At 43.2% G+C, this 27,907-nt stretch overlaps 1 protein-coding gene, 1 non-coding gene and 1 pseudogene across 2 annotated transcripts in view; all 3 read right to left on the bottom strand.

Moving 5' to 3' along the window:
- Window positions 1-4,183: 4,183 nt before the first annotated feature.
- On the bottom strand, window positions 4,184-12,080 carry LOC125996050 (leukocyte elastase inhibitor-like; annotated as a pseudogene).
- Window positions 12,081-19,928: 7,848 nt separating this feature from the next.
- LOC125996059 (leukocyte elastase inhibitor-like) overlaps window positions 19,929-27,907 on the bottom strand; it is a 9,208-nt gene continuing 1,229 nt past the window's right edge. Inside the window, 6 exon segments of the mRNA XM_049765022.1 lie at window positions 19,929-20,324; window positions 21,940-22,112; window positions 22,207-22,344; window positions 25,075-25,081; window positions 26,228-26,338; window positions 26,976-27,113. Of these exon segments, the coding sequence (XP_049620979.1) occupies window positions 19,929-20,324; window positions 21,940-22,112; window positions 22,207-22,344; window positions 25,075-25,081; window positions 26,228-26,338; window positions 26,976-27,113 (963 nt within the window).
- On the bottom strand, window positions 25,704-25,807 carry LOC125996799 (U6 spliceosomal RNA). The gene has a single exon (XR_007491476.1). It is a non-coding gene; the product is annotated as a U6 spliceosomal RNA (small nuclear RNA).

Here is a 27,907-nt window from a genome sequence, read left to right as displayed (position 1 = left end):
CTCCCTTCATCCCTATTCCCAGCATGCATCCCACATCTCCCTCCTTTACCTCCTGTAATGCTAGTGGCACTGTTCCCCACTTGTAGAGCTTGTAGATTGGGCATCGATTCTGTTGTTGTTGACTTTGGACTTGGTATTCAATTCTGATCATTTTTTATTTCCACCAAATGAACATATGACTGTCTGGTCTTGGTATCATTGAGGGAGAGGGGAATTCTCACAGGGATATGCTTTGAGCCTGGACCACAGTGTCCCTCACCTCAGCCTGAGTGATTCCAATCCACACATGGATGAAAGCCCTTGGAGCTTAAAGTGGAGAGTTCTAGAACATGAAGATTGGCCTGTCTTGAATTCTTTTGTTGCTATGGCTACATTGTTTTGGAGGCTACACCAGGTGGTACTCAGGGATTATTCCTGGCTCTGTGCTCACACTCAAAAGTCACTCCATCCAGGTGGTGCTCAGAGGACCATATGGATCTGGGATTGAACCCTGGTCCATCTCATTTGAAACAGGATGACTATGCTGAGGTTCTTGAAGGGAACCTCCAGCATGTGGCCCTTGAGGGCCTTGATGGAGCCCAGGTGAGAACACAGGTACAGCCACATCTCTGGCACATAATTGGTCCCTGGATGCAGCAGGATAAAGAGTCTGAGGTCAGGAGGCCCTAGGGGGCTGCACTCTGTCAGGAGAACAGGCTCTAGTGACTAGATGGAACTGGCAGCTTGAGCGCCTCTCCTCAGAATGAGGGCTCAAATTTCTGATATGTCCAAATGAGGGTCAGCAGAATGCAAGGCAATTGTCCTCCCCAATGTGTTATCACTCTGGTCCCAAAGAATATTCTTAATGCAGCAGGACAAGAAACCCTCAAAGTCTCCTTAAATGTGTTTCTGATGCTGCTCAATGATGAACCTTGGGAACTCCCAACCAGGTGAATGAGGATAAATCAGACATGGACCCCATCCTCCTCTATCATCCCAGTGCTGTTACTGGACTGCTAGCACGAACTTTCCTGACACAGGGCTGGTCCTGGGTGCCCCCTGCTGTTGTCCACAGCCACCATGTATGGGACCCGTGGAAGACATAGTCCAGAGAGAATCTGTGTCCAGCTCCATGGATATAACACTGAAAGCATCTGGGGTGGTTTTAATTTGGGACCACACTTGGCTATGCTCAGGAATTTCTCCTGGGTTTATGCTCAGGAAACAATTGTGAAAGTGCTTGGGGGACAACCTATGATACTAATTCTGAGATTGAATTCATATCAGTCACACACAAAAAGCAAGTGTCTTACCCAGTCTCCAACAAGAGAAGATTGTGCTTTTAAGTTTTTGTATGAGGGGGCTGAAGCAATAGCATGGCAGGCCCGGACAGACTCTGGTTCTATTCCCGGGACCCCATATGGTCTTGTGTGCCTGCCAGGAGCGATTTTTGTTTTGTTTTTGTTTGTTTGTTTTGGGGTCACACCTGGTGATGCTCAGGGGTTACTCCTGGCTATGCGCTTAGAAATCAATCTTGGCTTGGGGGACCATATGGAACACTGAGGGATCAAACTGCTGTTTGTCCTAGGCTAGTTCAGGCAAGGCTTCTGAAGCCCTACCCCTTGCTCCACAGCTCTGGCTCCCCAGGAGCAATTTCTGAGTGCAGAGCCAGGAATATCCACTGATCGCCTAGTGAATAATCCAACCCCCTAAAAAAAGCTTTTGTATGAGAAGTCCTGCACTTGGTATTTTATGATGGTGTGTGTGTATGTGTTTCTATATCAGTGCTGGTGATTAAATTATATTTTATGAAATTATTGTATTCTTTTATGCTATGTCATATACAGCCTGATCAAACTGATTGAATCTTGTGTCCAAGAATCCAAACTATTGAAGTTTGAACTGTATTTTATTTAAACAATTGTGATAGATAGAGCCTTTCATAGATGAATTTCAAATATACAATGAGTCAGGGTCCTTCCCAACACCAGTGTCAACCTCCCTCCACCCATTGACTCAGATGACCCCTATACCACCATCCTTTGCCTCTTGGCCTGGCAGTATAACAGGCCCTTTTATGTTTAGATTGTTAAAGTTAAGGTCCCTTGATTGTATTATCATTGACTTTGACTTGGATATTTAGTTCTACCTTTATTTATTTTCCTGCCAATGCACCTGAGATCTCATGGCCCCTGGCTCCCAAGCCTTCCCTTATTCCTTTCTTCTTAGTTTTATAGCAAAATGCTAGAATATGTGTTAAAATAGAGTAATCAGTGTCCAAGGTTCTATGAAAAAGGCAAGAGCCCCAATTTAAAAGATAGAAGATAAAAAAAAATAAAATAAAACTGTGTGTGCGTCATTGTCCCTTTTAGCCTAGGCACATTAAAATGGGAAATATTATGTGTGGAAGTAAGTTCTTTTTTTTTTTTTTTTTTGGTTTTTGGGCCACACCCATTTGACGCTCAGGGGTTACTCCTGGCTATGCGCTCAGAAATCGCCCCTGGCTTGGGGGGACCATATGGGACGCCGGGGGATCGAACCGCGGTCCTTCCTTGGCTAGCGCTTGCAAGGCAGACACCTTACCTCCAGCGCCACCTACCCGGCCCCGGAAGTAAGTTCTTATCTAATAAAAATAATAACATATAAATATTAATTGCAGTCAGGCCTTATACCCTGAACACTTGTCATAGTGACTTGGCTTAGGCTTTAGAGGATTGAACATTGACCATTCACCCCGAAACTTGTATCTTATCTAAAGAATCTGCATAGTTTTATAGGAACACAGAAATCAGACATCTTCCAGGGAATGCCCTAATGCTGCTCTGCTTGCTCCAGGTGGGTTCATAGGACACTCTGATGACTGGGGAACAGCAACAACCTGATTTCAGGGCAGGGTTCTCTGAACTGGCACCTAATTGTGAGAAGGAACCAGAAGATGCTCTGTAGTATCCTGACTTTGACAAAGGATATGTGCAAAAACCAGGATGTCTAACTACAGAAACCTGACCATGACAACAGACAATTTAGTATGCCTGGAGCCTATAGTTGATCTTATGGCTAGGTGATTTATTGTAAGGTCTCCCTGGTTTTAGGTCAAAGGTTTTTCCTTCATATTTTCCTCTGAGCCTACCTGGCACAATTTCTGAATGCAGTCAGGTGGAATGCTTACACACCACCATTGCAGGCAAAATAATATAATAATGATAATAATGTAAAGAGAGAGTGTAATAATGGAATGAGGGAACATTTGGTCAGGAAATATTTCCAAGCTGCCCTTAAATATGGCTTCCCTGGTTATCCAACTTCTATCTGTGGAATAAAATTAAATTCTTGTTCTCAAAGAAAATGTCATTAAAAAAAAGCCTATAGTGTCAAGAATCTGTTGTCTTGCTGGTGGAAACATGTGCTGGTGAAGGGTATTAGAAATGGCATGACTGGGCCCGGAGAGATAGCACAGAGGCGTTTGCCTTGCAAGCAGCCGATCCAGGACCAAAGGTGGTTGGTTCAATTCCCAGTGTCCCATATGGTCCCCCGTGCCTGCCAGGAGCTATTTCTGAGCAGACAGCCAGGAGGAACCCCTGGGCACCACCGGGTGTGGCCCAAAAACCAAAAAAAAAAAAAAAAAAAAGAAATGGCATGACTAAAACACAATCATGAATATTGTTGTATCTGTGGAAGTAAAAAAAATCAACAATATTATGAACAACCTTTGTATTCATGATAATTTAATAAAATAATTAGTTAAAAAGAATCTGGTGTCTCTTCTTGGTCATTTTTATCAACTTGAGGCCTTTCAAATTCATTACTAGTTTATTTTCCATAGAAACCAAGATGATGGGGCCGGGCAGTAGGTGTCTGCCTTGCCGGCGCTAGCCTAGCACAGACCACAGTTTGATCCTCTGGCTTCCCATATGGTCCCTCCGAGCCAGGAGCAATTTCTGAGCAAATAGCTAGGAATAACCCCTGAGCATCACCTGGTGTGCCCCCCTGCAAAGAAACCAAAAACCAAAACAAAACAAACAAAAAAAAAAAGAAACCAAAAGAACTAGCTTGTTGTACCAAGACAAAAAAAAAAATAAGGCACTGAACAGTCAAAACCAAATACGAGGTTTTAGTTGTAGCTTTATTGATCAAGCTCTGACTAACTGGTCATCCTTTATGGACATTGAACCAACATGGGGCTGGGCACTAGGGTCTGAGTCTCTCATGGGGAAGTAAACCTGCCTAGAAAGAGGATGGTGCTTGAGGCATTGTGACGGATGAGGAAGAGGAAGGGGTGGTCACACTTGAACACATTCTCTCGCTTCCAGCACTTGTACAAATCAACTAGTGTGGCAGCTGCTGCTTCTGTGCCCTCCTCATTCACCTCCACAAAGGACTTGTGCACGATTTTAGAAATAAAAAGATCTCTGGCCCCCGATATGCCAGACAAGTCAGCCTGGCTGGGATCAAAGAGCTGGGTCAGGCCCAGATGGGCAAGGTGGGAGTTGAGGCTGTAATTCTCCTCCAGCTTGAACCTGGGCAGGTAGACTGTGACCTCCATAACCAACATGTTCTCTGGGTTCACCCACTCATTCAGTTTCTCCAAAGTCATCTGCTTCTCGATCTGCAATTTGAATGGGAAAAGGAAAGTCTTGAAGATGGTTTCCATGGTTGAAGATGGTGTGGATGTTGTTAAGCCTGACTTAAATGCACAGACCCATGCAATTCCCTTGCTTGTTAGCTTTCCTTCATTCTCATGGTTGTTTAATCCCTTTATAGTGCTGATAATGGGACCGGGTTGTGCACAAAGCTTTCTAATTTCGATTCCAGGAGTCTGCTTTATGAGAGTTCACTGCTAATCACACATCCATCATCTGTCCATACCCTTCCTTTAGTCATCATATATGCATCCCTCTAGACTTTCTGGGTCACAGTGAAAGGTCACGATCACTACAACACCTATTGTGCTTGTTATATTCCTCTCTGTGATGCTGTTTCTTCAACCACCTAGAAGGACAAAACCTCTGTAGAATTAAATTGTTCTGGGGTCTCCATAGACAACTGTCCCCAGGATTCTCCTTGAGATGAAAACTTCTGAGAAACACCCAGAGATCGGAAGGATAGACAAAGAGAGACAACATTCTCTCATCTATCAGGTTGGTTGCTTATAGGGCTTGACTCTTAGCCATTTCTCTTCCTTCAAAGAGGGCTCTGGTTAAAGAAGAGTTAATCTACTACAGCACTGCTCCTGAGGCATTCCTAAACCCCAATGTTTATACTTAACTTTTCCCTGTTGCCTCACTAGCCCCTTGCTCTCTTCTGCTATGTCCTGCTTTGATTCCAGTTTCCTTTTATCCTCTATAAGCCATCTTAGCATAGAATGAAGGGTCTCTGTCAGACTGAGACCCATTAATTTCTGTTCATCCTACTGGGGGGGAAACATTTTCAATCCTGAATGCACATGGATAGGACATAGACCATTATCAGAAGTGTCTGCATATTGGAAATGAAGCTTACTGAACAAGGGGAAATATCAATATCTACTTATTCTAATCTCTTCTGAGGAGTGGGGGTGGCCCAAAGGCTTGCTATTAGGGCCAACTATATCCCTTACCATTGTGACTGCAGCTAATGATTGAAGCAGCTTCCCACTTATTCTATGGATCCTGACATGTCCTTGCTTGAGACTTTTCATGTGACCCAGGAAAGGGAACAAAAGTGAAATACACTGAAGAAGAAATGCACGATTACATTTTCCTCCTCTCTACTCACAAATGATTCCTGGAAGCCTCATTTTGGCAGAGAGTTTGAGTAGAGGAGTGATAGAGGATAACCACATAGCAAATAACTTCCATTTTGATACCAGGATGACCCCAGCCTGGTAAGATATGCCACCAGGGTATTCAAATAACTTGTATAAGGTATGTTGGGAAAGACCACACTATATAGAGGGTTAAATCAACTCCATTGGGCACCTGCAATATGTTAAAAATGAGGATATATTTAAAGCTAATTTTGTAAATAATTTTAGAAAATTGGGGATTTAAAATTTTTAAAACTTTAAAAATGGGGATGTGCTGGAGAGATAGCATGGAGGTAAGGCGTTTGCCTTTCATGCAGAAGGTCATTGGTTTGAATACCGGCATCCCATATGGTCTTCCATGCCTGTCAGGGGCGATTTCTGAGTGTAGAGCCAGAGTAAACCCCTGAGCGCTGCCGAGTGTGACCAAAAAACAAAAAACACACAAAAATGGGGATCATCACAAATACAAAGGAATGCTTAGCCACTAGCTGTGATCCGGCTCACAGGTTTATTTCTGGGCTGCAGCTATTGGAAGTGTAATGTGCAGTTGGTTTCCTGACAAACTGGGATGAGAAGTATCAAAGAATATTCTAGGATAAAACTACTTCCTACTAAAGCTACCAGTAAGGCCGGCATGGTGTGCTATAGGTAAGGGGTCTAACTTGCAAAGCCCTAGCCTAGGACGGGACTGGTGGTTCAGTCTCCAGGAGTCCCATATGGCCCCCAAGCCAGGAGTGATTTCTGAGAGCATAGACAGGAGTAACCCCTTAGCATCAAATAGATGTGGGCCCCCCAAAAATAAAAAAAAGAAAAAATAAGCTTCCAATAACAGCCAGCCATTAGTTTATGGCCCAGGAGAGCATGGGCATGACCTGCTAGTGACCAGGTGAAATTCTTCACAGCCCATTCCACTGGATTCCCATAAGTGCTCTCCAACTGCATCTGAACTTTGACTGGAACACATTTATTGTAGAATATGAAAACAGAAAGATCAACAACAGGAAAGAATATTCAGTCCCATCAGTAAACCCATTGTGGGCCAGCAGCTGAGGTTCACAGGGCACAGAATCAGAAGTATAGGAGGCCTGCAAGGCCACTGTACCTTCTGCAGGACCTGTAGTCCCATCCTCAATGTCGTTGGGCAGCAGGATGACCATGCTGAGCTCCTCGCCCTGGTAGGGAAGCTCCAACACTTGGCACCTGAGGTCCTCGATGTAGCCCAGGGGGAATTTGTTCTTCTGATACATCATCTTCACCTTCTTGGTGTCTTTCTGATCAAGAGCAAAACCAGTTGCCTGTTAGGAGCCGAGCAGCTTCGAGGCATAGCACGTAAGAGACAGCATGTGCTTGTGTGGGGCCTCACCTTGTTCAGCCTGAATGTAGCTTTCTGTGTGTCCTCTTTGGAGAATTCCTCCTGCCACTTCCCTTTGAAGTAGATGGCATTCACCAGCACCAGTTTGGTCATGCTGTCCACCACCCCTTTGACCAACAGTTTCGGGATTTTCCCTGAAATCAGAAAGGATTTGAGAGAGAGAGAGAGAGAGAGAGAGAGAGAGAGAGAGAGAGAGAGAGAGAGAGAGAGAGAGAGAGAGTTAATGTAAAAAAACCATTTATCAGATTTAAAAATCTAAAGTGACTTTTGATGAGTAAAATTATGCTCAATAAAAAATGCTTTATTCAGTTCTGGAGAGATAGCATGAAGGTAAGGCATTTGCTGGTTCGAATCCCGGCATCCCATATGGTCCCCTGAGCCTCCCAGGAGCAATTTTTGAGCATAGAGCCAGGAGTAACCCTGAGAACTGCTGGGTGTGACCCAGAAACAAAAAAAAAATTATTAATTTCCCCTTTCCTTTTATTGGGGGTTAAATTGGGGATTTCTACATGGAGTAAGCCAATTCATGGGGTATACTAGGAAGACAAAGTGCCTTATTCCAAGCAAGCCAGTTTGGTATCTAGCTTAAAGGAAAGGCAGATTTCTCTTTGGTGACTGTGGTGTCTTGTATTGTGAACAGCCATAATTTTCTCAGAAACACAAACTATTTCTCCAGGAAATGATGGTCCTCACCAATATCAGCCCATTCTTATGATCCGCTAAGAGGGATTGTATTCGCATGTGAAAGAGAAACCTCCATGGGAAGGGACTATCATCCATGGAATAAAGGTCTGTCCACAAGCACCTCTTACTTAAGCCACACACATGTAGTCGTAGAACCAACAAGAAAGATTTAAATTGGGGACCAAGAATCACCCCCAGACGAGGTCACATCCAGCAAAACTGACCTTCCCCATATTAATCTTGTTTCTTAGATTTGTGTTGGGGGAAAGAGAAATGTGTGACCACAGCCTGTCAACTCAGATGTACAAGTGCACAGTGATCCTTCCCTTTACACTCAGTATTTGCACAATTTATAACATCTAAATTTGGAGGAACATGTAGGGTGGGAAATAGTGTCTTCAACGGCACCTTCCTGAATTTTCAGCTGTAGTTTTCTTTGTGTGTGTAATGTGTGTGTTTGTGTGTGTGTGGTTGGGGGCCATGCTCGGTGGTGCTCAGGGGTTATTCCCGACTATGTGCTCATAAATCAATCAACACATTTATGGGGGACCCCTATGGGGATGCTGGGGATTGAACGTGGTTCAGCCACCTGCAATCAAAACTCTTTCTCTTCTGTGTTGTTGCTCCGGCTCCCACCAGCTGCAGCTTCTCCCTTGGAAATATTTTGAAAGGCTGAAGGAACAGGAGTAATCTGATGAGTGATGCTGTGCCAAGGGCCTTACCTTCTGTCTGTTCTTTGACCCACTCATTGATCGCCTGCCTGGCTTTCTTTGAAAGCATACTGGAAGTCTACGCTGGCCAGCTCAGCACCGTACATTTTTTGAGTTAAATCTAAGAACTCCTATTTAGCAAAAGAGAAAAGAAAGAAATGCCCTGAATAGACTAAATAATATAAACAGAGACTGTTTTCTAAAATCTTTGAGACAACAGAAATTTTATAAATTTCACTGTCTTCCAAAATATTCTAGCTCTTATTTTTTTAGGATCAAACATACACTCACCTATGCACATAGACATCTACTGTCTGTTTTAAGCATAACACAGTTTCCAGTGTTGCATAAAATGAACCAATTCTTACCTAACATTTTCATCAACATCCAAATGCTGCTGCACTTAGAATGAGCAAGGGATTCACTGTTGTCTTCAGAGCATGAACCCTGGTTCATCTCCTTCACCCAGGACCATGAAGTGAAATTTCTTCAGTGAATGGGGCTTATCAAGATCATCTAAAAATCGACATCATTTCTGGAAACAGAAATATTTCAACTGATATCTATAGATTGAGTGTGCAGGCCAAGCCCCACACTTTTTAGTGAGTTCTAGAATATGGTACAAAGTACTCACGGGAAGAAACTTGTAGGTCTTCTCCCCATCATAGCCTGTTGGCGACCTTCAGGATGTGGGAAGCACCATGTTTATTGATATCAGAAATTCAGGCTCCGGAATCCCGAATGAATCTCCTTCACCATGTCGAAATGAAGAGTCTAGAAGAAAGGACATATTCTTTCTGGACCCATTTATTTTATTTGTTTATTTTATTTTTGGGTTTGGAACCACACACGGTGGAGTTCAGGGCTACTTCTGACTACACAGAGGAATTACTCCTTGCCACATCCCACTCAGGAGAGGCACACACCACAAGGGTATATTGCCCTCCTGAAAGGAATTATTTTGCCAAAAAGGCCCACTTAGAGCAGTCAAAATCACTTGACCCTTTGCGTGGATTGTTTGGACATAATTCCAAAAGTGGCTGTAACTAACTCTCTCTTTATTTTTAAACCAATATTAATACTCAGGCCTTAGTAAATTCTTTCTAATATAGGAGGGCAGTACAATCCCGCCAAAAGTCTCCCACTTAACAGCTCCCTGTAATTTTTCCTACTTTGGCGCCAAGATCAGGTTTTTCCTAAAACTTAGCTCATAGTAAAGCAATTTTCAGTCTTTCCCCTGTTTACTCAAAACAAGGTAATTTTCAGTTTTCCCCCAAAACTCTAAAACATTTCTCTCTCTTCCCACTTCCCTGAAAATTACCTGTTTCCCTTCTGTTTTACCCAAAAACAAAGCGAACCCAAAACAAACTGCCTTTTTCACCTTCAGTATTGGCTCTTTAAAAATGCTAATTTAAGCCGAGAGTCCTCCATTCTTTTCCCCAGTTTTCTTTGTCAAGAATTTGCACCTGCTTTCCAAAGTCTCTAACCTTTAAAAGTCAGCCAGCTCAAAAAATAAATTTGTCTTCGTCTTTTGAGAGACGTAAATCCCATACATTTCTGTGTGGTTTCAATTCATTTCTACAATATTGTTCCGTCATTCGCCATTTCCGTGTGCCCACTCTCTCCCCGTGGAATATTTCCCGAACTCCACGAAGGATCTATTTGCAGGCGCTGAAGACTGCAACAGAATTTGGCTCACAGCAACTCCTGGCAGGTGCAGGGTATCCTATGGGATGCCAGGGGATCAAACCTGGTTTAGTATCATGCAAGGTAAATACCCTTCCCATATGTGCTATGGGTTCCAGCCCTTGGAATCTTTTATTTTTTATTACAATATTATGTTTCTGCATTGGCTTTCATGTAATTAAATGTAGGGGATAATTCCCAGTTAAGAACATTATTATTTTTACTTGTTTACTTGGGGCCAGACCTGGTTATGTTCAGGGGGATCACTCCTGTCAGAACTAAGGCAGTATATGTGGTGCCAGGAATAGAACCTATTTCAGTCACATAAGAGAAGCACTTTACCCACTGTATTCTCTCTTCTGTTGTCAAATATATTGTTTTCAAGGAATAAATGATAGAGAATATCAAATATATCATTTTATAAAACATGATTATTTAAAACATAACAAGCAGCCTTTGCTCTATTTTGGTTACAATTCTACTTTCCACACATATGTGAATTATAAAAATATATTTAATAAGTAATTCTATGTGATAATTAATAAACAAAATGTTTATACAAATCTTATTTCCTTTACTTCCTAAGAGAATAGAAATGGAGCAGATTCTAATCTGTGTCTCTTGCTATCAATAATTTGGCTAAAGTTTCATAGACTTGAGTCATCAAACTAAGAGTCATGACTAACGCAAGTATTCAAGATATTACAACCCGATAATACAAGATATTACAGATTAGCATAAGAACTCACTTATTGGAAAGCAATTTTCTTTTGTCTCAGTGCCTGGCAAAATTTACATTTCCTGAGAACCATTTCCAAGCCAATTGGGTTCATTCTGGTTCTACCAGGCTTTTGCCAGTTCCTGGCTTAAGACAAGAGAAAGAAAAGTCTGTTTACAGAGTCCTAAGTATCTGCAAGCTGCTAGAATTGAGTTGTTGCAACGTGAGAAACAAACTCAAACATGACTTTTTCTGCATGTGATATTGGGGATTAAAAATTAAATTAATAATGGGAAGGTTGAAAGCTTGGCAGTATTTTATTAGAGCATAGGAAGGTTTGAAAGTAGTATCTGTTTTGTGGCAGGAACAAATTCATGACCCAGCACAAAGGGCAGGAGTGAGTCCGTAGGGAAAGACTTGCAGTGAGCCCTGAGCAATCAGCTGGAGCCCTGAGCACAGAGCCAGAGTGGTTCCCTGAAGCTCAGAAGAGGGATCGAGTCCTCAGCACAGAGCCAGGAGAGAGCCAAGAACAATTAGGAAGTCCAATCTACCCATATCTACTTGCTATGGGACTGTCTGGCTGCATGACCCAGGGTGGCTCATAAAGGCACAGAGCTAACACTGTGTAGAGTCACTGGACAAGGAAGTGGCCATAAGTCAATGGAACTCCAAACAGTGCTTAGAACTCCCTATAGGGCAGTTTCTCTGTCACCTCCCAGAATCATCACAAACAAAGCAAGACCTGGAAATTCCATCCCTGGTAAAGGGCTCTGGACTCTGAAGCTGCCCCAGACCTGCCCTTTGCAGACTTGGTCCTTGTGGATGGAGCTTCCCTCACTGCCCTACTCACCCTTCCACTGATGCCCCCTGATGCCAGCCCATGCCCAAGGCCAGTCTTGGCCGAGAAACACCCCCCATGATAGCACCCCCAGACTTGCTGTGAGCAGAGCAGAGGTGCCACTTTGTCAGGGTCTGACCTTTGCCAGCTGTGCCTCAGTGCTGCCACGTGTGCCCAGGAAGAACCATGGCCAAGGCTGAAGACACGCTGAAGGGCGAGAAGAATAAGTGGCCATGGGGTGCTCTTGGCTCAGGGCGCTGAACCAGCTCCAATGCGAAGGCCGTGTTGGCTGTGGTCAGGGGGTCCATGGTTGCCAGGCTGGGGACAGATGGACATAGCTGCCCACTTTGCCTAAGATGGATCAGGGACCTTGCTCCCTGCTCCATCCCAAATCCAAAAGGGCCTGCCAGTCTGGTTTAATGAAGGAGAGGGGGAACCGTAGTATCACAGAGAGGGTGACTAGCACCACCCACAGGGGCTGCTGAACAGCTGGACAGACTCACTGCTAATAGCCCCTGTGACATCCCAACCAGCACCTCTGTCCTTTTGTCAGCCTCAGTTTCCCCCAGACAGCAGGGTGGGCGTCCCAGTGCTGGAGGCCAGTTCCCGAGGGTCCAGTCCTGGCACCAAGGCCTGTGTGCCCCTGCTGTAACAAAACTCCTGCAGAATGACACATTGGCCAGAGCCCAGGCTCTAAGCTGGCCACCAGGAGGAGCCCCTGAGAGGGCGATTCTGGGAAAGGAAAACAACCAGCACAACCCTGCTTGCTAGCAGCAGCCTAGCCCCAGCTTGGCCCAGATGCCCCAGGTGCTCCTGGTCCCCAAAGCAATGCCCAGGCACACTTGGAGCACTGAGACCCAGGGCTGAGCTCTAAAATCTTGTGCCCTGCTGTGGCATTTCATAACTTCCTGGCTCGGCAGGGAGGCGGGGCAGGGCTGGGTGGGGGACCTCGGAGGATCAGAGGACTGTCCCCTCCTTCCTGCTGTAGCGCCCCATCCCTGGGTCTCTCTTTACCTGCTCTCCAGATCTCTGGTGGAGGGTGAGTTCTGACAGAATTGAGCCCTTATTATAGCTGCAGAGAGGAACAAGGGCGGGCCCAGGGCTGGGCCACCCCACCCAGGACTTAAATTCCTGGTACCCTGGCAGGCAATGGTGAAAGGGAGGGGAGTTCCAGGCACATCCTCTGTTTTTCTCCCTCCCTGAGCTCTCTGCTGATCCAGCCCCAGCCACTCAACTTGCCTCTTTCACTTCTCTGGATCTGGGAATTCACTCTTCTACTAATTTGGGGGTGACTCTGACAGTAACTGCCACATCTCTTAGGGGAAAACAGCTTTTTATTTATTTATTTATTTATTTATTTATTTTTGGCAATTGTGTTCTTATTTTCTTGGTTTAGAGCCACACCCAGCAGTGTTCAGTCCTGGAACTGTACTCCGGAATTATTCCTGGCAGTGCTTGGAGAACCACATGGAATGTCAGAGATCCAAGCTGGGTTGGCTGTGTGCCAGGCAAGTGCCCTCTCCACTGTGCTATTAACCATGTCTCAGCTGTAAATGTTCACGTAGTGTTTTTGTTGGTGACAGTGAGCTTGTGGGCACAGGGGCAATTTGAGAACGAGATCAAACAAAATTGGTTCCCAATGAACCAGGGCCTGCCACTGCTCCTGGGGGACCCTTCAGCCTTCCTCCCACTCTTGGATCAGAACCCACAATTCAGAGGAGGCTTCTGACCCTCACCAACACACAGCTGGCTCATTTCCCCTCTTTAGTGAGAAAACAAAATGGCTGTAGCTAAATCATAAAGGCAGGAGGAGGACCTACTCTGTTTGTTTCTTTGTTGGTGTGGGCCACACCTGGTAGCGCAGGGGTCGCTTCTAGCTCTGCATTCAGGAATCAGTTTAGGGGTGCTCAGGGGACTAGATAGATGCTGGGGAATCAAACCCAGTTTAGACACTTTCATAAGAAAACACCCTAACCACTGTATTATGGCTCTGCCTCAAGGCCATAACTATTTGGGGGTTATTTTTTGTGGAGCTGGTTAACCTTTTGTATACCAGTGGATGAAGTTTTTTCTGAATTTGAAGTAGTTGAGGGTCTAAACTAATTCTGCTCCCTGCACTACCTCCCTTTCCTGCTATCCTGCACATCTCCACATGGAAAGGAACTAAGCAGAACGATGGATGTTTGTTTGTTTTAGGGCCATCCCAATTGTGCTTAGCACTTACTCTTGGCTCTGTGCTCAGGGCTCATTTCTTGAAGGCCCCCAAAGACCTCTATGGTGCAAGGGATTGAACCCAGGTCAGCCCATGCAAGGCCACTGCCTTACCAACTGTCTTGTCACTCTGTCCCTCCACAAGCCCCTGAGGCTTTACACTTACATTTAATATTGAAATAAAATTCCTTTATAAGGTGATGGTTCATGATTTGGACTCTGAGAACTTGTGTAGAGCTACAGCATAGCAGGGAGGAAGTTTGCCTTCCAGGAGACCAACCTGGGTTCAATCCCTGTTGTCCCATAGGGTCTTCCAATGCCTGCCAGGAGGGATTCCTGAGTGCTTCCACAGGTGGCCACAGCAGTAAAAGTAAAAAAATAAAGAAAAGGTGCGACAAAAGAGCAGAGCAAGAAGGGTCACTCACACTCCTATGCATCGAAACTAATTTGCACATAGAGTCCTCCAGCAGACAGCAATGCCCCTACCAACACACACACACACACACACACACACACACACACACACACACACACACACACATCCTAGGGGGTTACACTTGAGCCTGGCCCTCAGTGTCCCTTCAGCCTGCGAGACCTCAAACCACACATAGATAAAAGCCCTTGGAGCTCAAAATGGATCGTTCTAGCACAGTGGTGGGCAACCTTTTTTTCTTTTCTTTCTTTTTTTAATATAATTTTTATTTTGATCATAGTGGCTTACATATTGTTGACAATAATATTTTAGGTAAATCAACCTTTTTTTTCAACTGAGCCAAATCTCGCCAAAACCACGATTAAAATTTATTTTGAGAGCACATTTTTAAAACCGAAAATACATAGGATGGTACACTGTTTTTAGTTTCAATAAGTTTTTATTGAGGATATTCTGCATGCAAGTATCCACATAGGTCGGGAGGATACAAATAACACAACTAATAAAATAAAAACTTTAGAACAATATCATTTATTGATAATGTTAAATTCCATAAAATTTGCCTTAGAATGTAGAGAAAATTACATCCTGACAATGACTGACAAAGTCACAAACACTAATGTGAATATTGGCCTTGCATTTCCTTGGATAGTTTGAGTAAGTCAGGTTTGTATGTTGTTGTTTTTCATTTTAGGCACGATTTCAGGTTCTCATCAATGAGATGATTTCTCAATTTACTCTTGATAAGATTCATGCTTGAAATGATTGTTCACATAAATATGTAGACCCGAACAAGGAAAGAACAGCTAGCTTTTTTAGTTGATTATATGAGTCAGCAATGCTATTCCAGGTGTTAAAAATCAACATATCTTCCTTCTCCAGGTCTTCAAAGCAGACCACTTGTGCTGTGAACTAAGTTCACATTTGTTTCTCTAATCTTTTGAAATTAGCACAAAGATGTTCAAATTTCGAGCTCCAAAGTTCTTTGTTTTGTTTTGTTTTGTTTTGTTTTTTAATCCAGCAATTGCATTTCAAAGTTGCCAATGTCGATACTAAAGGGAGAAAAATTTAATTTCGTTACAGTGGCATCCAGAGGTTTTTAAATAAAGGCCAACGCCACTTTGCTGTTTCTGAAATCCTGAAACCTCTTGAGGAAAGCTTCCCTCACATTTAAAAGTGCTGTTTTAAAATAGGTAATGTCAATATCAGAATTATATTCTTGGCGATGTTTCAACAGGCTTGGAAAGTGAATCAAAGTTTCTCTGTCAAAATCTTGAGCAAAAACAGATAATTTGTTTTCTAACAAAATAACTTCTAACATCAAAAAATTGTGTTTCCTTTCCTCTGTAGTTTATGATTAAGCTGATTTAGATGTGAAGTAACATCCCATGAAATACAGTTTTTGAATCCACTGATGGTTTGTTAATTCTGGATAGTGCACACCCTTCTCGAGGAAAAATGCTTTGATTTCTGATAATAAGGAAGCAAAACGTTTCAAAACGTTTCCTCTTGTTAACCAACGTACCTTTTTATGCAGCAGATCTGCGTACGCACTCTCCATTTCAACTAAAAATTAGCTAAACTGGCAATGATGAAGAGCTTTAGCTACAATGGAGTTGAACATCTTAATTACCAATTCTATAACTTTTCATTTCCAAGTTCCAGAGGCATATAGTTCATATTTATCCGCTCCATTCCCCCCAAACCTTCCTTTTTCTGTGACAGAAATTGAATATCCAGAGGCAGGCAGGCCAAGCCATTGCTACACCTACCGTATGACATGCTGTTGATTTAGGAGGCGCAGTCTTCTTCTGAGGGCAGCAGACAGAGAGAGGATGCTGCCTCAACCCACAGCACCACACAGAAAGTCACACCCCCCCCCCCATGCCACATGATGCATTGGAGCTGTGTGGAGCTGGCCGCAGGGGCTGCACACATGGTGTGCACCGACAGAGGCTAGGAGCAGAGTCCTGACTCCTGGAGCCCGGCACACGGAAGAGCTGCATTCAAAATTGCTAAGAGCTGCATGTGGCTTGCTTGCCAACCACTGTTCTAGAACATGGTGATTGGCCTGCCTTGGATTCTGATGGTGTTGTTACTGTTTTGTTTTGGGGGCCACACTTGGTGATGCTCAGGGGTTACTCCTGGCTCTGTGTTCATAATCAGAAGTTACTCCTTCCAGGTGGTGCTCAGAGGACCATATGGAATCAGGGGATAACCTTGATCCAACTCTTTCGAAACTGAATGACCATGCTGAGGTCCTTGAAGAGAATCTCCAGAACTCGAGTGGCCCTTGAGGGCCTCTCAATAGAGCCCAGTTAAGAACACCAATATGGCCCCATATCTGGGGCATAAATGGTCCAAGATGCAGTGGGACAGAGAGTCTGAAGTCAGGGCAACCTGACCAAACTGACAGCACCTGTGTCCAAAAATCCAAATTATTGAAGCTGGAACCTTATTTTTAAATTTTATTTTATTGAAACATTTGTGATCTACAGAGTCCTTCATAGTTGAGCTTCAGATATATAATAAGTCAAGGTCCTTCCCACCTCCAGTGTCAACATCCCTCCACCAGTGGACCCAGAGTGCACCCTAAACCAACATTCTTTGCCTTCTGGCCTGCTAGTGAAACAGGCTCCTTTGAGTTTAGATTGTTAAAATTTAGGTCCTGTGATTCTATTGTTGTTAACTTTGTCTTGGATTATTTAGTTCTGCCTTTATTTATATCCCCACCAAATTTATCTGAAACCCCTTGGCTCCTGGCTCCCAGTCTTTGCTTATTCCTTTCTTCTTAGTTTATAGAAAAATGCTAGAATATGCCATAACATAGAGTAATCCATGTCCCAAGTTTATATGAGAAAGATGAGAGCCCCTATTTTAAAGATAAAAGATAAAAAATAAAATCAAATAAAAGTGTGTGTGGCATTGTCCCTTTTTGCATAAGCACATTAAAATGGGAAATCTTACATGTGGAAACAAGTTCTTATCTAATAGGTATAAGAGCACATAAATATTATATTGCAGTAAACATCATGAACACTTGTCATAGTGACTTGGCTTAAGCTTCAGAAGATTGGACATTGGCCATTCACCCCTGAAACTTGGATCCCATCTATAGAACCAACATGGTTCTATAGAAACTCAGGAATCTGACATCTTACAGGAAATGCCTTAATGATGCCCCAGCATGGACTTGTTCCAGAGTGGGTTCATATGACATCCTGATAACTTGGTAACAGCAACTATCTGCTTTCAGGGAATGGTTCTCTGAATTGCAACCTAATGGTGAGATGAAACCAGAAGATGCTCCATGTCATCCCGGCTTCATCATAGGATCTTTACAAAAACCAGGATTCCTAACTACAGAAACTTGACCATGACAACAATGATTGTGAAGAACTTTTATTGGGACCATAGAGAAAGACTTTTGGGTTAGACAACTTAGTATGCCTGGAGCCTGTCATTGGTCTTATGGTTGGATGCTTTATGGTAAGGTCTCCCTATTTTTAGAAGGTTTTCCTTTCTTATTTCCCCCATATTTGCTGAGCCTATGCAAAACAACAACAACAACAATAGCAACAACAACAAAAACTAAAAAAAAATCAAACTAAAAAACAAAGAATCCTTGAAGTTGGAACTTTAAAAAGAACTTCTATTTACAAATCAGAAGTATTTGGTTGTGGGCTGGATTTGAACTGAAGTTCTGGGTTCTTGTTATTTCTCTTGGTGAGTCTCCGAGGTCATCATGGGGGCATACATGTCCAAGCCACTGGTCCTGGCTACTCTGACACAGGAAAAACAAGGATAGGACTGGAAGAAAATTTTGTGGCCCACTGAGATTCAGATGGCAGAGAGGAAAGGAGAATGTGAAGTCTTTTCTGAGTGTTGACTAGCAGAAAAGATTCACCCCATTCTGGGATTAATGGGGTCTCACCATTGGTGGTAGAATTTGCTGAGAGAGAACAACTTAGTGTGTTTTCTCTCACTTGACTCCTGTGCCAGATGAGATCTAAAGCTCCAAAAGGGGTGATATTGTGTGGTTTAGTCAAGCTCATTGGGAATAACCCTTTGTGGATTCTTCTTTAATGTTTACTTGAATTTAAAGACTTACGTTTATATCATCACTGCTTTGGTGACAAATTAGTTCATTTTACATGGCACATATGATGAGTTCAAGAGCTTTTACATGAAACAAGAGAGAACTGGTGAGAGGGATTTTTGCTTTGACTCTGCCGGTCAGTCAGTCCTCCTGTGAGAGTTTCTAGGGGCCCCCTAACTGGGAGTCCCTATAAGCTATCCTATGGGATAGGAGAATAATAGCCGAAAGGGAAAGACCAGAGTTACAGCACAGTGGAGGGGGGCATTGTCCTTGAATGCAGCCAACCAGGGTTCCATACCAAGCATTCCTATAATCCACTAAGCCTACCAGGTGTAATTTCTGTGAGCAGTGTCAGAAGTAAGACCTACACACAACTGGTGTCACCAAAATAATAATTACAATAATGATAATAATGTAAAGGGATAGGGTAATAATGCAATGGGAAAACATTTGATCAGGAAATATTTTCAATATTTCCAATATTGCCTGGCCTATTTGGGGTATTGGCTTGTCTTTCAAATAGTACTTTTCCAGTCTTCCTTCAATATGGTTTCCCTGGTTATCCACCTTCTATCTGTAAAATAAAATGACAGTTTTGTGCTCAAAAAGGCCTACAGTGTCAAGAATCTGTTTTCTTGGTGGCAGGAAATGTGCCCTGGTGAAGGGTGTTAGAAATCACATGACTGGTCGGAGCAATAGCACAGCGCGAAGGCATTTGCTTTGCACAGGGCCAACACAGGATGGACCCCAGTTCAAATCCTGGTATCCCATATTATCTCCTGATAATATCTGAGACTGCCAGAAGCAACTTATGAGTGCAGAACCAGGAGTAATCCCTGAGCACCGCCAGGTATGACCCAAAAACTAGAAAGAAAGAAAGAAAGAAAGAAAGAAAGAAAGAAAGAAAGAAAGAAAGAAAGAAAGAAAGAAAGAAAGAAAGAAAGAAAGAAAGAAAAAAAGAAAGAAAAAAAGAAAGAAAAAAAGAAAGAAAGAAAGAAGAAAAAAGAAAGAAAGGAACAGAGGGAGGGAGGGAGGAAGGAAGGAAGGAAGAAAAAAAGAAAGAAACTGCACGATTGAAACACAAATATAAATATCTTTGTATCTGTGGAAATAAAAAAACTGCATTATGAATAACCTCTGTATCCATGGTGTTTTAATAAAATACTTAATTAAATATTTGGTGTCTCTTCTTGGTCATTTTCATCAACTTGGAGACCTTCCAAATCCATTACTAATTTATTTCCCATAGAAACCACGATGAACTAGGCTGTTGTACCAAGAAAATAAAGGGCACTGAATAGTCAAAACCAAACACAAGGTTTAGTTGTAGCTTTATTGGTCAAGCTATGACTAACTGGCTATCCTTAATGGACATTGAACCCAGCTGGGGTTAGGCACAGGGGTCTGAGTTCCTTAGGGGGAAGTAAACCTGCCCAGAAAGAGGATGGTGCTGGAGGCATTGTGACGGATGAGGAAGAGGAAAGGGTGGTCACACTTGAACTCTCTGTCTCGCCTCATAAGCTTGACAGCTGGTGTGGCAGCTGTGGCTTCAGTGCCCTCCTCATTCACCTCCACGAAGGACTTGTGCACGATTTTGGAAATGAAAAGATCGCAGGCCCCCGACATGCCTGACAAGTCAGCCTGGTTGGGATCAAAGAGCTGGGTCAGGCCCAGATAGGCAAGAGGAGTGTTGAGGGTGTAATTTTCCTCCAGCTTGAACCTGGGAAGATAGACTTTGACCTCCTTAGTAGACATGTTCTCTGGGTTCACCCACTCATTCAGTTTCTCCAAAGTCATCTGCTTCTCAATCTGCAATTTGAATGGGAAAAGGAAAGACTTAAGGATGGTTTTCATTGCTGAAGATGGTGGGGATGTAGTTAAGCCTTACTTAAATGCAGGGACCCATGCAACTCCATGCCTATTAGTTTCCCTGGTGCCTCACTAGCCTCTGGCTTTTCTTCTGCTATGTCCTGTTGTATCCCAGTTCCTCACATCCTCTATAAGCCTTGATAGAACAGAATAAAGGGTTCCTGGTCATCAGACTAAGGTGCATTATTTTGGTTCATCAACTAGAAGGAACATTTTCAATCCTGAATGCGCTGGGATCAGAAGTTGCCCATTACCGGCTGACAGGGTCTACATATTGGGAAATGAGTGGACAAGGGGGAAATGTAAAATATCTATTTATACAGATCTCTAGTGAGATCTGGGGTGGTCTATGGGCCAGCTAGAAGGGCCAACTATCTCCCTTACCATTCTCACTGCAGCTAATGGTTAGAGCAGCTTCCCACTTACTCTATGGATCCTGACACTTCCTTGCTTGAGACGTTTTATGTGAGCTGGAAAGGTAAGCCAAAGGAAACACTCTGGCAAGAAGTAATGCACAGGTTAAACTTGCTCATCTCTACACACAAATGGTTCATGAAGCTCCATTTTGGCAGAGAGTTTGAGTTGGGGAAAACTACACAGCAAGGAGAGACCCTGAATCAATTCTATTTTGATACCAGGATGACCCCAGCCTGGTAAGAAATGCCACCACGGCCTTCAAATGACTTGTAGAAGGCATGTTGGGCAAAGGTCATACTAGGAAAGAGGGTTAACTTACAACCCATTGTGAAGGGCCGAAGCAATGGCATTAGTGGTAGGGTGTTTGCCTTGCATGCGGCTAACCTAGGAGTGACTAACCTAGGATGGACTGCAGTTCAATCTCCTGGCATCCCACATGGTTCCCCAAGACAGGAGTGATTTCTGTGTGCAAAGCCAGGAGTAACCCCTGAGCATCACAGGGTGTGGCCCCCCCAAACAAAACAAAACATTCAAACAAACAAACAAAAAACCCATTGGGCACCTGAGCATTTATTTAAATAATGGGGATCCAACCCATTACATTAAAATTAAGGATACATTGAAAAAATATCTTTTATAAATAGTTTTAAGGTTTTTTTTTAATTGGGGATTTCAAAAAATTTTAAATCTTTAAAAAATGAAGATCATCAAACATACAAAATAACTGCTTAGTCACTAGCTGTGACCTGGCTCATGGGTTGCAGCTATTAGAAATGTAACAAGCAGTCAGTTTCCTGAACAGGGATGAGAAGTGTCAAAGAATATTCTAGAATAAAACTATTTCCTTCAAAAGCTTCCAGTACCAACCAACCACCATGTCCCTGGGAGAGAGAGCCTGGGCATGACCTGCTAGTGACCAGGTGACATTCTTCACAGCCCATTCCACTGTACTCCCGTAAGTGCTTCCCAACTGCAGCTGAACTTTGAATGGAAGACTTTTTTGGTAGGAGCTGAAAATGGAGAGAACAAGAACAAGAAAGAAAAGCCAAGTTCCATCATTAAACCCATCAGGGGCCAGCAGCTGAGGCTCACAGGGCACAGAATCAGGAGCGTTAAGAGGTTCTCAATGTCACTGTACCTTCTGGAGGCCTGTAGTCCCATTCTCAATGTCATTGGGCAGCAGGATGACCATGCTGAGTTCCTTGCCCTGGTAGGGAAGCTCCAGCACTTGGCACCTGAGGTCCTTGATGTAGCCCAGGGGGAATTTGTTCTTCTGATACATCATCTTCACCTTCTTGGTGTCTTTCTGATCAGGAGCAAAACCAGTTGCCTGTTAGGAACCGCACAGCTTTGAGGCGCAGCAAAGCATGAGGCATCGTGTGAGTGTGGTGGGATCTCATCTCATTCAGCCTGAATATAGCTTCCTGCGTTGCATGTTTGGAGAATTCCTCCTGCCACTTCCCTTTGAAATATATAGCATTCACCAGCACCAGTTTGGTCATGCTGTTCACCACCCCTGCGGCCAACAATTTTGGGATTTTCCCTGAAACCAGAGAAAATTGGAATGTGTGTGTTTATATAGAAAACCATTAATCGAAGTTGAAAATCCAGAGTAATTTTTAATGAATAAAGTTATGCTCAATAACAAATGTTTTATTCATTATTTTTCCACTGGGGTTAAGTCAAGGATTTCTACTTTGAATAAGCCAACTCATGGGGCATGGTAGGAAGACAAAGTGCCCTCTTAAAAATAAAGAATGTTGGGTCAGAGAGATAGCATGGAGGTAGGTCATTTTTCTTGCATACAGAAGGATGGTGGTTCAAATCCTGGCATTCCATATGGTTCCCTGAGCCTGCCAAGAGTGATTTCTGAGCATAGAGTCCTGAGCTCTAAGGGTGTGACCCCCCCCAAAAAATAGATCGTTGGCACCAGGGCTAAAGTGAGAGAGATTCCATTTTGGTGATTGCAATGAGTCTTGTGTTGACCCATTCTTATGATATCCTAAGAGGGATTGCATTCTTTTTTTTTCTGAACTAGTTTTTAATAATTTCTTTCTTTTTTCACTTTTTTTTATTATGAATTATGAGAACAAAAGATGCAAAGAAAGAGGATAAGGTAAAGTTACAGTGGAAGGACAATCACCCATAACATAATTATCTGAAGAAGTCCCCTTGCTGATATCTTAACTTTGAACTTTCACCAAAGAAAGTTAAGATAAATAAAACAGAATACATGTGCAATTACTTTTTCCCTCAAGTCCCCAGATTGTAGCACATTATAATATTTCTTAACAGCACACAAGGCAATCTAAAGCCATCAAACTTACGTAACTCCTTAAACATTAGAGGCATAGTATTTTTTACATTTCCATGTACATGCATATTAGCTTAAGTTAACCTCAAATTTTAAGTGGGTGTGTTTTAAGGATTAGAGTCCAAGGAGCACAGTAAAAACGGTGTTAGAGTGGCAATTGTTGTTTGCATAGGCCCACCAAAATATGAGAGGCATGGAAAGGAATAGCCTTGGCCTAAATACAAAGAGATCCTACCCCTGAAGTTTCCTGGCATAAGACCAGCTCTAGGCCTCAGGAAAGTTATCGTTCACTCCAAGACATTGTCCGTAGCACCAACACACTTATCACACAGTCTCTGTTGTTGGTCTCATGTTTCTGTATTAAAGATTCTGGAATCTGCATGTCCTACATTGAAGTCATGATGTGGAGTGCCTTCTCATTTCACCTCACCATAAAAGGGGAATGCAGGAAGCCCTGTCCTGTAAGCAGGTTGTTGTTGTTAAGTCTTCTCAGTGTTAAGGGAAGTCTCTTTTGAGCAGGACGATGTCTGAGCAGTGGTAGGGACTTCCGTGGTAGAGGATTGCTTCCAGGTGATGTTATAGACAAACCTCACCATAAAGGGGCAATACAGCAAGCCCTGTCCAGTAAGCAGGTCATTGTTCTTGTTGTCTTCTCAGTGTTAAGGGATGTCTCTTTTGAGTAGATCGATGTCAGAGCAGCTGTAGGATCGTCCCTGGTACAGGAATGCCTCCGGGTGATGTTATATACAACCTTGGATGTTTTGTAAATGTCTTCTGTAGATCAAGGGGTAAATGGAGAATGCCCATTCTTCTGAGGCCTGTGCCAGGTCTTTATGTCAATGTTCAGGGTGTAAGGTCTCATTGCACTACAAGATTTGTGTGTTCCCATATCTATTAGATAAGAACTTATTGGTATGTATAGTATTTTCCCATGTTAGTGTGCCTACGCAAACAAGATATAAAGCCACGTGGTGCTATCAGATATATGGGGGCATAAGAACATTTCCAACAAGACCCATGATTTGGTTCAAACATAAGTATTAAACTGAGGGATTCTTTCACACCAAATTCCATATTGAGCAGTTCACAAAGAGAAGATAAAAAACATGGGGGGGGAATCATCACTGTATAAGAAAGTATTTAGCAAAAGTTATAGCCGTCAAAGAAAACACCCATAAAATGTTGAAAAGATATGTGTCCTTTTTATGCCTTTTAAAATAGTTGGGTGGGTGTTAACTCTAGGGTACCACTTTGGTCTGTGAATTAGGACTCAACAGTACTTAAGTTAGAAAGGGTACAAAAGGAGTAATGATGATAGGAGTTAAAGAAGTTAAAGAGAAGTATGAACTTATGAAGGGGTATGCAAAAGGGCAGAGTACAAAATGGACATTCTGCATACATAAAAACATAATTCAATGATAGTGAGTACTATTAATGTTTCTTGTGAGAGTACTATTAATGTTTCTTGTGCGATAGCCCCCGCGCGATTTTGAAAATGTAGACTGGACAGAGATTACCAGTGCGAGCCAAACCTCCTCCTGCTAGACTCCCGGCTCCCAGGAAGGAGAGATCCTTCAAGAAGCTGGGAGAACAGAAGTTCAGAGCCCCACCCAGACCCTCCCTAAGGAGCCGCATGGATAGTGGGGGAAGGCCTAAGGTACCTTCAAGCTCCACCAAGGGACCCAACTCACCGGCTTGCCCAGGCGTGTGGCCTGGGGAAGCCCTGGAGATCTGGAGCAAGGTGGCCGAGGGGTGCTGGGGTTACCCAAATCCCGCACCCCCCCTAGGCCTGGCCAAGCAGGCCTCCGGCATGGCGTGGGCCTACCAAACCTCCTCCTGCTAGACTCCTGGCTCCCAGGAAGGAGAGATCCTTCAAGAAGCTGGGAGAACAGAAGTTCAGAGCCCCACCCAGACCCTCCCTAAGGAGCCGCATGGAGAGTGGGGGAAGGCCTAGGGTACCTTCAAGCTCCACCAAGGGACCCAACTCACCGGCTTGCCCAGGCGTGTGGCCCAGGGAAGCCCTGGAGATCTGGAGCAAGGTGGCCGAGGGGTGCTGGGGTTACCCAAATCCCGCACCCCCCCTAGGCCTGGCCAAGCAGGCCTCCGGCATGGCGTGGGCCTACCAAACCTCCTCCTGCTAGACTCCCGGCTCCCAGGAAGGAGAGATCCTTCAAGAAGCTGGGAGAACAGAAGTTCAGAGCCCCACCCAGACCCTCCCTAAGGAGCCGCATCGGGATTGCATTCTTATGTGAAAGAGAATTCTCCATGAGTAGAAATGTCACTCATGGAACAAAGCTCTGTCCACAAGCACCTACTTCTTGTGCCACACACGTCAGTCATGGAAGCAACAAGAAAGACATAAATTGGGGACCAATAGTCATTCCCAGATTAGGTCATATCCAATAAGATTGACCACACACACACACACACACAAACACACACACACACTCTTGAGCACACACACACATCTCATTTCTTAGATGTTGTGATGGGGAAAGAGAAATGTATGACTTCAGATTGTTTACTCAGATCTACAAGTGCTACAAGATCTACAAGTGATCCTTCTTTTTCTTTTTTTTTTTTTTTTTTTTAATATGAAATGCTTCACGAATTTGCGTGTCATCCTTGCACGGGGGCCATGCTAATCTCTGTATCATTCCAATTTTAGTATGTGTGCTGCCGTAGCGAGAGCGTGATCCTTCCTTTTACAGTTCTTTTACACTTGATATTTTCACAATTTGTATAATCTAGTTTGGAGGAACATATAATGTGGGAAATAGTGTCTTTAATGGCATCATGTTGAATTTCTAGCTATAGATTGTGTGTGTCTCTGTGTGTTTATGTGTGTATTGTTATGTGTGTGTGGTTTGGGGGGCCACAGTTAGTGGTGCTCAGGGGTTATTCCTAACTATGTGCTCATAAATCAATCAAGGCTCATTTGAGGGACCCTATAGGATACTAGGGATTGAACCTGGTTCAGCCACATGCAATCAAACTCCCTCTCTGCTGTGCTATCGCTTGGGCCCCACCAGCTGTAGCTTCTACCTTGGAAATCTGTAGAAAGGCTGGAGGAACAGAAGCAAGTGTGTGAGTGACTCTGCCCAGGCTTTACCTTCTGGCTTTACCATTCATTGATCACCTGCCTGGCCTCTTCAGGTGCACTCTGGAAGTCCATGTGGGCCAGCTCAGCACCATATGTTCTTTGAGTTGAATCTAAGAACTCCTACTTAGCAAAAGATAAAAGAAATAAATGCTCTGGGGCCAGAGAGATAGCACAGTTATAGGGCATTTGCCTCGAATGCAGCCAATGTGAGACAGACCTGGTTCAATTTGGGCATCCTATATGGTTCCCCAACTTACCAGGAGTAATTTCTGAGTGCACAGCCAGAAGTAACCCCTGAGCACCACTGTGTGTGGCCCAAAAACCAATCAATCAATAAATATAAATAAAGTTAAAAGAAAAAAAGAAAGAAATGCCCTGAATAAATGAAATGTTATTAATAGTGGCTGTTATCTGGAATCCTACAATACAATGGAAATTGCTCTAGAGGCATACATTTCACTGTCACCCAAAACATTTGAGTTCTTGTTTATTGGGATCAAACACACAAACTCCTGTAGACACATTCAGAGGTGACTACTGTTGTCTGTCCTAGACATACAGAGTTCTACCATTGCATAAAATAGAGCAATTCTTCCCTAAACTTTACCTAACATTTTCCTCAACACCCAAATGCTGCTGCACTTAGTTCGACATCATTTTGCTGGAAACAAATATATCAATGACATCTAGAGCTTGAGTGTGCAGGCCAAGCCCCACAGTTTTTAGTGAGTTCTAGAATGTGGTACAAAGTACTCACGGGAAGAAACTTGTAGGTCTTCTCCCCATATAGCCTGTTGGCGACCTTCAGGATGTAGGAAGTGCCATTCTTATTGATATCGGAGTTCAGGCTCTGGAATCTCGAATGAATCTCCTTCACTGTGTCCAAATGAAGAGTCTAGAAGAAAGGGCACATTCTTCCTGGACCCATTGATTTTATTTTGTTTATTTATTTTTGGGTTTGGGGCCACACACAGCAGAGCTCAGGGGTTACTCCTGACTGCACTGAGGAATTATTACTGGCAGGCACACAATTTCCTACAGGATGCCAGGGATCAAACCTGGCTTAGCATCATGCAAGGCCAACACCCTTTCCACAAGTTCTATGGCCACAACCCTTGGACCCTTTTATCTTTTTATTATGACATGATGCCTTACATTGGCTTTCATCTAATTAAATGTAGGGATATTCCCAGTTAAGCACATTATTATTTTTGCTTATTTATTTGGGGGCCAGACCTGATTGTGCTCAGGGATCACAGGAGTATATGTGGTGCAGAATGGAACCTGGCTCGGCCACATTAAGGAAGGCAAGCACTTTATCCACTGTATTCTCTCTCCAGTTGCCAAATATATTGTTTTCAGAGAACAAATGATAGCGAATATAAAATGTATAGTTTTATGAAACATGATCATTTAAACATAACACATAGCCTTTGCTCTATTTTGGTTATTATTGTACTCCCACACATATGCGAATGATAAACAAAGGGATTATATTTAATAATTAATACTATTTGATTAATTAATAACAAGCAAATAAACAATAAACAAATAGCAATAAAACAATTAATAACAATTAACAAATAACAATTAATAAAAATAACAATAAACAAATTATTGATACAAATCTTATTTTCTCTACTCCCTAAGAGAATAGAAATGAGCAGATTCTGTGTCTCTTGCTCTCTA

The sequence above is a fragment of the Suncus etruscus genome, chromosome 18, assembly GCF_024139225.1.
Source record: "Suncus etruscus isolate mSunEtr1 chromosome 18, mSunEtr1.pri.cur, whole genome shotgun sequence".
NCBI lineage: Eukaryota > Metazoa > Chordata > Mammalia > Eulipotyphla > Soricidae > Suncus > Suncus etruscus.
Note: the sequence above shows the minus strand (reverse complement) of the source record. Positions and strands in the feature narration are given on the sequence as shown.